General features: G+C 51.3%; 1 protein-coding gene across 3 annotated transcripts in view; it reads right to left on the reverse strand.

The window, feature by feature from the left end:
* Positions 1-11,070, reverse strand: part of KIAA0930 (KIAA0930 ortholog) — a 49,448-nt gene that overhangs the window by 19,917 nt on the left and 18,461 nt on the right. Inside the window, exons 1-2 of one of the 3 annotated variants that reach the window (XM_071219105.1) lie at positions 6,490-6,918; positions 4,759-4,857 (exon numbers count right to left, since the gene is read on the reverse strand). The exons of 1 other annotated variant lie outside the window; for it this stretch is intronic. Coding sequence is in view for 1 of the 2 variants with exons in the window: in XM_058308924.2 (XP_058164907.1) it covers positions 4,759-5,212 (454 nt within the window). In the remaining variant the exon portion in view is untranslated. Of the gene's footprint in view, positions 1-4,758; positions 5,396-6,489; positions 6,919-11,070 lie in introns of those variants that run through there. One more of the 3 variants, XM_058308924.2, reaches the window with a different exon arrangement.

Raw genomic sequence — 11,070 nt, forward strand, 5'->3', positions numbered from 1 at the left:
GTTCCGCTGCTCCTGGTCCTCCGCGGAGTGGAGCAGAGGTGCTGCGGCTCCCCCTGGCTAGAACTCGAGCCCTTTCTCGCTTGCCCTTGACACCGTTTTCCTCTAAGCGTCCCCTTGGCCTAGAGTCCAGCAGAAGCCCCTTGGGCGAAAAGGCTCCAGGAGTGCGTGGCCCCGCGAGGCTACGGGGCCTCCTTGGCCAGGAGGACGGCGTCGGGGCTCACCTCCCATCCCTGCCACGGCGAGGCGGAGGCTCAGGCCGAGCCTTTCCTCGGCTTACTCTGTTCCGGAAGCAGCCTGGCCGGTGCTGCCGAGCAAGAGGAGCCACGCTGCTAACGCCATCCGCTCGGCTCCGCAGGGGCCACTGCTGGGCACGAGGCAAGCACAGGTGGTCTCGGCAGACTCCCAACCACGCTGTCAGCATTGCCCCACTTCACAGACTGACTCCCGCAAGGCTAACGACCCTGTCCAAGTGCGCGGAGCCTGAACCGATCAAGGGCCCTGGTCTGCCAGGCTCCCACCCTCAGGCTCTTGAAAAATCTCCATGCTATAGCCTGCTCCTTGGCACCCCTTTGGCCACCTGTTGGAAACCAGATCATAAAGGTGAACTGCTTGGTGAGCAGCTGGCAGCCCCCGGGAGCACCACATGCTAAAGGAAGGCTCTTGGTCAGTCTGGGTAGGCAAGGGAGGAGGCGGCCTGGTTTCAGTGTGATGTGTTGGAGATGGCAGACTACGTGCAGCACTTTGTGTCCTCTTATTCCAAGATGTGCAGGCCAGGACCCTGGGCCAGGAGGGTCCAGGCAGGGGTTCTCACTTCCCGCTTTCAAATGGTAAAAAGCACTCCTTCACAGCTCACCTACTCCTTCACAGCTCTTCTACCTGGTTAGGGAGTAATGGCTCCAGGCCCCAGGGATCTGGCCATCGAGCCCACCTACCTGTCAATATTGACGCTGATCAAGAAGGCTGAGGGAAGCGCAGTGGTTCAAGTGATTGGGCTCCCGTCTATCATACGGGGGATTCTGGGTTTGGTTCCTGGGGCCTCCTAGTGAAGGCAAGTGGGCCATGCCGCAGTGAGCTGCCCATGCAATGAACCGGCACAAGATGACACAACAAAAAAAAGACACAGAGGGAAGCTGATTTGGCTCAACTGATAGAGCGTCCACCTACCACATGGGAGGTCCAGGGTTCAAACCCCAGGCCTCCTGACCCATGTGGAGCTTGCCCATGCACAGTGCTGATGCGCGCAAGGAGTGCCGTGCCATGCAGGGGTGTCCCCCGCACAGGGGAGCCCCACATGCAAGGAGTGCACCCCGCAAGGAGAGCTGCCCTGCGCGAAAAAAACACAGCCTGCTCAGGAGTGGCACCGCACACACACACGGCCAACGAGCAAGATGATGCAACAAAGAGACACAGATTCCCAGTGCTGCTGACAAGAATCCAAGTGGACATGGAAGAACACATGGCCAGTGGACACACAGAGCAGACAACGGGGTGGTGGGGGGAAGGGGAGAGAAATAGAAATAAATAAAAAATAAATCTTAAAAAAAAAAAAAGACACCGAGGAAAGACAATGAGAGACAACAAACCAGGGAGCTGAGGTGGCTCAAGCAATGAAGTACCTCTTCCACACTGGAGGTCCCAGGATCAGTTCCCGGTGCCTCCTAAAGAGAAGATGAGAAGGGAAGACAAGGAGACACAGAAGAAGGCACAGCGAATGGACACAGAGAGCAGACAGCAGGCACAGGAGGCAAGGGGGGCGATAAATAAAAATAAAATAAATCCTTAAAAAAAAAAGAAGGCAGCTGAGCGTGCACAGGGCTCGCAGGTGGTCCTCCTGGCGGTCACTTGCACACACACTCACACGCACGCCCGTGCCACAGGCCTGACAGCACACTCTGGAGGCCGAACAGCCAAACGCCATCTCGGCAGGGGGAGGTGACGGGGCACCCGCAGCCTGCCAGGCCTAACGCAGCTCCTGCCGCACATCCTCGGTCGAGAGTCACAGCAGTTACGTGGCGGCCGCCGCCCGGCCCAGGCCAGTGTCAGGCCTCACTGCAGGCAGTGGCCGCCGGCCGCACCCTTACCCACATCCACTCCCGGGGCAGCCGGAGGGACCGTATTAAAGCAGCAGTGGGAGCGCCCCCGGCCCCCGAGCCCTCCCAGGGCAGAGAAGAAAACCCACGGTGCTTACTAAGCGTGCGCGGCTGCGCCCTCGGCCCGCACCCTCCTCTCCTCCACGCCCTGGCACCGCTCCCCACTCAGGGCGATTCTGCACCTGCTGCTTCCCGAGCCCCAGTTCTCTTCCCTGGGGTCCCCACAGAGGCGGCGCCTCCTCGTCCTTCCAGGGTCCGTTCGGCTGTCACCCCCCCCGAGCGCCGAGCTGCCTTCCTGACGGTTCAGAACTCCAAGAGCGGCACGCCCAGGTCACAGCAGCACGGAAGGCGGGGGCAGTCCCCGCATGGGCACCTGGCTCCGCTGCCACACACCCCGCAGGCTCTGGACTCAGACTTCGCCTGGTCGGGGAGGCCTCCCCAAAGCACCGTCGTGGAAACCGCAAACCCTACGCCCCACATGCCCCCACCCCACTTCCCGCTTTCTTCTTCTCCATAGCACTTGTCATCTACCGTGATCTCTTCACATGTTTTACCCTAGTTATTTTGCTTACCTACAGGCCATGCCTACTACAGGGGCTGGCAAACGTTTCCTGTAAAAGGCCAGACAGTATATATTTTAGGAACCATACGGTCGGGTCACAACCATGAAACCAGCCAAAGCCATACGTGAAGAGGCGGGCGTGGCTGCGTTCAGCGCAGGTCAGCGCCAGGTAAACCTACAGCCACGGTTTACCTACCTCCACCTGACTGGAGCCTAAGCTCCACGAAGGTCTGAATTATGTCTTTACTCTTGGATCATTTTGTTCACTGCTGAACACTCAGTCCCATAATAGTGTTTGGTATACAAGAAACAATAAACATTGGCTAATTGAATGAATAAATGAAATGAATTGTTAATGAAAGTAGGGGAATACCAGTACATCAACAGCCAGCTCGAGCAGAAGAGAAAGTACAAAAAAGAGCCAAAACCTCAGCTAATAGAGTTTATATAAAGACAATGCTTCAGATTTGTAGGATGAGGCTGGATTGTTCGATAACGGGTCTTGGGACAACTAGCTAGCTGTGCAAAAAGGAATAAAGCTCCTCGCAAAATAAATTCCAAAATGTCAAAAACGTAAATGTTAAAAATAAAGCCATAAATAACTAAAATAAACCATAAGAGAATTTTGTATTCTTTCAGGGATCAAAAAGGCTTTATAAGTAAGAACACAAAAGCTATCAAAGAAAAGAATGATAAATCAAAAAATATTAAGATTAAACATGTCTGCAGGGCAACACACACAACCGTAAACAAAGCAAAAACCATATTGGAAAAAATCACTGGCACTCAAATAAGGGTTAATTGTCTGTTAAGTAAAAAGTTCATTATAATCCAGAAGGAAAAAATGGAATGGGCTCAGGGTACAAAGACATGGAACAAAGGGGAATGCAAGTGGCTTTTGAAACACTTGAAAAGATACCCAACTTCACACAATGCGAGAGCTACAAATTAAAGCTGCAGGATCTGGTGCGACCCATCAGATTCCCAGACCAGAACACCTGACAGCACTCCAGGTGGGAGGGCACAGTGCTAAGAAGGTACACAGATCACAGGGCCACGGAGCCATGTGACACTTGTGACATCGTGAGCCCAAAGGCTCATGCCTATGACCCAGCAATTCCACTTTTTTCCTACGCTCTTATTCCCATACTTGCTCGATTACGTAATTACTACAGGACTGTGTGCAAACTTGGAATCATCCCATGGGTAGGGAAGTAACTAAATAAATCAGAAAGCATTCATAGAATGGAATACCACAGAGCGGTTAAAAAAGTACTGAAGCAGCTCTATCTGTCCTGATAAGGCAGATCTCTAGGCGAATGTAAGGGGAAAAACTGAGGGGCAGAAAGACATTCCGGTTGTTTTTGTTTTTTAATATTTATAAGAGTAGCTCGAAATGACGGAAATGCTTGTTAGGCACGAAATGTCCCTGAAAGGACAGAACCGGGACTGGGCAGCTGAGAGCACAGAAGCTTCCAGAAGAGGCACGGGGGCCGGAGGGCTGGGGGCCCACCCCCGCTCGCGCAGTGCGGGCTGCGCAGCCTGGGGGGATCCCATGCAGCCTGGGGGGATCCCACGCCTCTTGGCCTGGCGCTGGCCCGTGAGCCGGTGGGAAGAAGGGACCGAAGCTCAGGCCGAGGCCCTAAGTCAGCTGCCCCGAGGCGCCCCTCCCAGCCTGGCGCCAGGCAAGCCCACGGGTCAGCCGTCGGCACCACAGCCTCACCCGTGCCGCCTGGAGCGGAAAGAGACTCGGGTTTTCATCACCAACCTTCTCATGCCTTCTGAATTCTGGACCCTGAGCATGTTGACCAGCCAAAAAGTAACAAAACTGTGCTCAATAACGATGCACCACTTGGAAAAATGCTTACGAGTTAAAAAAAGAGAGATAACAAAACTGTACACACAGAAATACTTGAAGGACCTACAGTGTTGAAGAAAAAAAATGCCTAGGAAAAAAAGAGTGAAGGGAAACCCACCAAACTGCCCATCATTAGTGTCGAGCGGTGGAATCACAAATTTTTTCCAGTTTTTCAAATATCTTGTAGTGCATTTATGAATGCCTTTCATTAAAGTACATGTAAATAATATATAAAACACATTACTAACCATTTATAAGCACACCGCCCTTTCCACAGCTGAACAACGTGACAGGCTCACTGTGCCGGCAGGACGCCCGGCCTCGCACGTCCAGGAAACAGGATGACCCTGAGAACGGGGGAAGCTGCAGTGTGGACGGGGCGCCCGAGGCCGCCCGGCGGGGACTTGAGTGTGTTCGTCCCTGTTCGTCATCGGTGAGGCCTGAGCAAATGTCCACTGGCCCAGCACGCGCTGGTGGGGAAGGGCGGGCGAATCGAGCCCCATTCCTGCCCTCCTGAGCTGACAGGAGGCCGACCCGCTGGACAAGTGACACGGGGAAAGCAGACGGCTGTGCTCTGAGGGCACCCCGGGCTGGGGCGCTGGCCCAAACCAAGGGCTGAGTGGAGGCTCCCTGGAGGAGGTGAGCGTCGGCTGAGGTCTCAGTGAAAACGAAGGGCTGAGTAGCCCGGGGTGGGGGCAGCATTTGAGGCAGCGAGGACAGGACAGCTGGAGAGAGCGAGAGCGAGTCCAGGCCCCGGGAGAAGGCGACGGCTGCTGGAGCCGGAGAGGCCCGGAAGCCCGGGGCCTCCTCCTGGGATTGGGCTCGGTGTGTATCCTGAGAAGACCGAGATCCCCGTGGACAGGGTGGAAGGTCAGCTGGGCCTCTTTGAGGAGCACCCAAGCAGGTCCTTGGGAAACTTCCACCGGCCACCAGGACCCGATGAATGGGCTTCTGTGGCCTCAAAAGGCCTTTTCATCAGCTCGTGCCTCTCAGTGCCTCCCGCCAGGCTGGCCGCGGGCCCCAGGGGTCACAGGACAGAGGAGCTGCCCTGGCGAGGTACTCAAGGGAGCCGGTCAGACGGGTCCCTGTGGGAGCCAGCCCAAAGGGGAGGGGGCACCAGGGCCCTGGCCACACATGCCCCCGGCCATCAGAAAGTGTGGGGTCCCGCGGCGCCAGGACCCCTGGAACCCTGCCGCCCCCCTCCACAGGGTGCCTCGTGGCTTGTGAAGCCAGCGTCCCGACAACCCTGCACGGGAGGCCTGGGCCAGCCGCAGAGGCCAGGATCCCACAGACTGCGGGGCTGGTGGCCTGCGCGGGTTCCCCGAGCCTGCCCGGCGCCCGGGCCAGCGCCCCCGCCCAGGCTGTCGGGGCACCCTCGGTTTACGGCTTCAATGAAGCGAGGTGGCTGGATCAGGCCGAGCCTGCAGCCCCGGGCTGGCTCCACCAGGCCCTGAGCTGGTCCCTAGGGGCCGGCAGGCGCCTCCCCCCGCGTCCAGCCCTGCTTCCCTGAACTAGACGCCTGCGGCGCCCTCTCACCTGCCCGCTCTGCCCGGGCCCCACCTGGGGTCCCAGCTCATTCCTCCGGGGAGCCGGCCCCCCACCTGACCTGGCCCAGGCCTGCCCTGAGGGAGCGAGGGGGCTCGGGCGGTGCCCCCCGCTCCTGCCCGGCACCCACCCTGCGCAGCTCCACCTCACCTGCTGCTCACAGGTGAGGGGTACTACTGCCACTTAACGGTGAGGATCAGGCTCTGCCTGGAACCGAGGCCCGGAACCGAGGCCCAGACCCCCTCAACGCGCTGCTCTCAGCCCTGCGCCGGTGCCTCGCCACCTGCCCCGATTATGTCTGCGACTCCCGTCCCCACCCAGGCAGGGGCGCCCTGCTGACGGGGTGTCCTGCTATCCAGCACAGGGCAGGGCGCCCCATGAGTGGGCCACAGGAACCCCAGTTATTAGTGCGCCACAGCAGCCTTTAAACTCACCCCAGAGCAGCCGTCAGCAAGGGAAGGATTTCCCTCACCACCGCGTCCTTTGCTGACCCCCTGCTGTAAAATCTTCCGAGTGCCTTTACCTCTGTGGCCGCCCGAACAACCCCTCTTATGGAAAAGGAAACCAACGTTCGTAACGGGAGCTGGGGCCGGTCCAGCTGGGGTTCACTCACCCCCCGCTCTCGGGCGCCTGCTCGCGGCCAGGCCTGTGCTGGCCCCTGACCTCCAAGCCCCTCTCGGGAGGGACGGCAGGTTCCTGCCAGGGTGGCCTGCTGGGCCGCGGTCCCCAGGACAGTGCTCCTTTATCCTCTCTCCAAAGCGGCTCTTCCTGCAAAGCCACCCACTCAAACCCGTGACCGGCACCAAAAAGGCCTGCCGCTTCACCCCCCCACAGATCACTTCCAGACGGTTTCGATCTTCTCTGAGCAAAATCATCAGGCAAAAACAGTAGTCCAGAGTCAAAGGCTCATCTCCCGTGAGCTCGTGTTCACTGTGGCCTTATTAAAGCTCGTAACTCTTCGCTCTTCCTTGACACGGAAAATGGCCTGCAAGAGCAGCTGCCAATCGCCTCAGGCTTCCGCGGACGCCCCCACGAGGTGCCCAACGAGCCACCAGCCAGGGCCGGGCCGGAAGAGCACACGTTCACGGCCTGGCCACTGCCCTGCGCAATGGCCAGTCACTATCCCACCTCCTTTGCCATGCTGCCCTTTTCTTCTTTTAAGGGTGAAAATTCAAATGCATAAAAACAGGCATAAATCTATGTCCCTGGGTGCACAAGGCATCAAGAAGCAACCCAGGGAAGCAGATGTGGCTCAAGCGATTGAGCTCCTGCCTACCCCATGGGAGGTCCCAATGTAGCAGTTTGATATTATTGATGAATTCCAAAAAGAAATATTGGATTATGTTTGTAAACTGATCTTTTCCTCTGGGCATATTAAATTATATTGGAGTCATAGGTTTATTTGATTAATTATGTAAATCTCTTATGCCAGTAGTGTGTACACAGTTATGGGCTTTTAATGTTGGAGTTTTGATGTTGGAATTTGATACTGAAGCTGGAGCTCCAGGGAGAGAGACAGAGCTATTTGACCGATAGTCTTACCGTTGACCTTGGGGAGAGAGGCAAAGCCTAAAGAGCCTCATAGGCTGACCTTGTGGAGGAAACAGAGGAGCTGAGCCCAGAGGAACCCAGGAAGCCTGAGCCCTCGCAGACGTCGGCAGACATCGTGCTCCAACACGTGGCAACAGACTTTGGTGAGGGAAGTAACTTATGCTTTATGGCCTGGTATCTGTAAGCTCCTACCCAAATAAATACCCTTTATAGAAACCAACCAATTTCTGGTATTTTTTATCAGCATCCCCTTTGGCTGACAAATACACCCAGGTTCAGTTCCTTGTGCCTCCTAGAGAAGATGAGCAAGAGAGCAAGGTGACAGAACAGGCAGGTGCAACAAGATGATGCAACAAGAGACACGGGGAGGAAAACATAATGAGAGACATAACAAAGCAGGGCATGGAGGTGGCTCAAGCAATCAGGCACCTCACTCCCACATGGGAGGCCCAGTGGGTTCAGTTTCTGGTGCCTCCTGAAAGGAAGATGAACAGACAATGGGCGCAAAGCAACAAGGGCGTGGGGAGAAATATATTAAAAAAATAAAATTTTTTAAAAAGATGCGATCTGTGTCATGAACAATATGGGGGGGGGAGATACAGGTCCTGTGTCTGTGCAGCCTACTGAAGTCAAGTCTGAATCCATACCAACTAAATCCTAATAGATTAAGTATATTAAATTAAACGAAATACCCACAGCAACCATAGAGAGAATATCTAAAAAATCTACACACAAAAAAAGAATAAGTCATTCAAAATGGCTAACTATGAAAGATCATCTAAGCATAATGGAGGGAAAAATAGCAAAATGGCAGAAGTAAATCTTGCCTCATCAGTAATTTCCCTAAATGTACATGGATTAAACTCCCCAGTCAAAAGGCAGAGATGGGCAGAAGGGCAGAATATACAAGGAAACATGCCCCAACTACATGCTGTTTACAAGAAATGCATCTTAGATCCACAGATAAAAAGAGGTTGAGGGAAGCGGACTTGGCCCAGTGGTTGGGGCGTCCATCTATCACATGGGAGGTCCGCGGTTCAAACCCTGGGCCTCCTTGACCCGTGTACAGCTGGCCCTTGCGCAGTGCTGATGCGCTCAAGGAGTGCTGTGCCACGCCAAGGTGTCCCCCGCGTAGGGGAGCCCCATGCACAAGGGGTGCACCCCATAAGGAGAGCCGCCCAGCGAGAAAGAAAGTGCAGCCTGCCCAAGAACGGCACCGCACACATGGAGAACTGACGTGGCAGGATGACGCAACAAAAAGAAACACAGGTTCCCATGCTGCTGACAACAACAGCAGCGGACAGAGAAGAATACACAGCAGATGGACACAGAGAACAGACAACTGGGGTGGGGAGGAAGGGGAGAGAAATAAATAAAATGAATAAATCTTATTTTTAAAAAAAGAGGTTGAAAGTAAAAGGATAGAAAAATTATGTCATGTAAATAGTAATCAAAAGCGCAGGGGCAGGAGCAGATGTGACTCAAGCAATTGAGCACCTGTTTCAACATGGGAGGTCCCAGGTTCAGTTCTTGGTGCCTCCTAAAAACAAAAAAACGAAGAACAAACAAATGTAAAAACCAACTCAGGGGAGTCGATGTGGCTCAGTGGTTGAGTGCTGACTTCCCACATACAGGATCCTGAGTTTAATCCCCAGCCCCAGTACATTAAAAGAGAGAGAGAGTGAGCAAGAGCAGGGGTAAGAAGAAAAAAACAAAAAAAGCAAAAAATACAAAAATAAATAAACATATAAATAAAAAAGAGAGCAGGGGCAGCTGTATTATCAGACAAAATAGACTTTAAGTCAACAACTGTTATAAGAGACAAGGAAGGACATTATATATTGATAAAAGGGCCAATTCGACAAGAAAATTTAAGTCATAAACATATATGCACCTAACAGCAGAGCACCAAAAATATATGAAACAAACACTACAGAATTGAAGGGGAAAATAGCTCTACAATAAAAGCTGGAAATTTCAATACGCCACCTTCAACACTGGATTAAACCTCTAAACAGAACGTCAATAAAGAAATAAAGAACCTGAAACACTATAAACCAGTTAGAACTAACATATACAGAACATTCAATCCAGCAACAGAGAAATATACATCCTATCAGAGCGCACATGGCTCATTCCCTAGGGTAGACTATATGTTATGACACAAGAGAAGTCTCAATAACTTTAAATATCCTGATATCATAAAAAGTAACCCCTCTGACCGTGATGGAATGAAGCTAGAAATCAATAACAAAAGGAAAACAGGAAGATTTATAAATATATGGAAATTAAATGGCACACTCTTAAACATCAAATGGGTTAAAGAAGAAACTTCAAGAAAATTAGAAAATACTTAAGAGATGAATGAAAACAAAGACACAGAATATCAAACTTAGGAGATGCAGTAAAGGTAGTGTTTAGAGAGAAATTTGAAGCTATGAATGTCTATACTAAAAAAGAAGATCTCAAATTAATAACCTAATCATCTTGAAGAACTAGAAAAGAGCAAAGTAAACCCAAAGTCAGCAGAAGAAACTAAAGATTAGAGTGGAGATAAATGAAATAGAGACTAGAAAAACAATTGAAAAAAGAAAAGAATAGAATTTAAAAAAGCAAAAAGTTGGTTCTTTTGAAAAAAAAATCAATGAAACTAACAAACCTTTAGCTAGACTGACAAAGAAAAATAGGGAAAGATGCAAATAACTAAAATCAGAGAGGAAAATGGTGTTATCCCTACTGATCTTACAGAAATAAAAGGATTATATTAACAATGGTAAGCCAACAAACTAGATAACCTAGAAGAAATTACATTCATCTAGAATTACACTGACTCCCAAATTGACTCAAGAAGAAATAGAGAACATCAGAAAACCTATAACAAGTACAGAAATTTAATCAATAATCAAAAACCTTCCACCATTGAAAAGCCCAAGATAGATGGCTTCCCCGGGGAACTCTACCAAATACTTAAAGAATTCATTCTATGAGGCCAGCATTACTCTGATACCAAAGCCTGGTAAAGACATCACAAGAAAAGAAAATTACAGACCAATTTCACTTATGAATATAGATGCAAAAATTCTTAACAAAAAACTTGCAAACCAAATCTTATGGCATATTAAAAAGATTATACACCATGACCAAGTGGGATTCATCCCAGGAATGCAAAAGTGGTCCAACGTACAAAAATAAATCAACATGATATACTATATAAATAAAATAAAGGAAAAAGACCACATGATTATCTTAATTGATGCAGAAAACTAGGAATTGACGCAGAAAACTAGGAATTGATGCAGAAAACTAGGAATAGAAGGGAACATTCTCTACATGATAAGAGTCATTTGTGAAAAACCCACACCTAACATAATACTCAATTTTCCTGAAACACTTAAAGCAGAAATGAGACAAGAATGCTTGCTTTCACCACTGCTATTCAATATTGTTCTAGAAGTTCCTACCAA

This window comes from Dasypus novemcinctus, chromosome 12, assembly GCF_030445035.2.
Source record: "Dasypus novemcinctus isolate mDasNov1 chromosome 12, mDasNov1.1.hap2, whole genome shotgun sequence".
Classification (NCBI taxonomy): domain Eukaryota; kingdom Metazoa; phylum Chordata; class Mammalia; order Cingulata; family Dasypodidae; genus Dasypus; species Dasypus novemcinctus.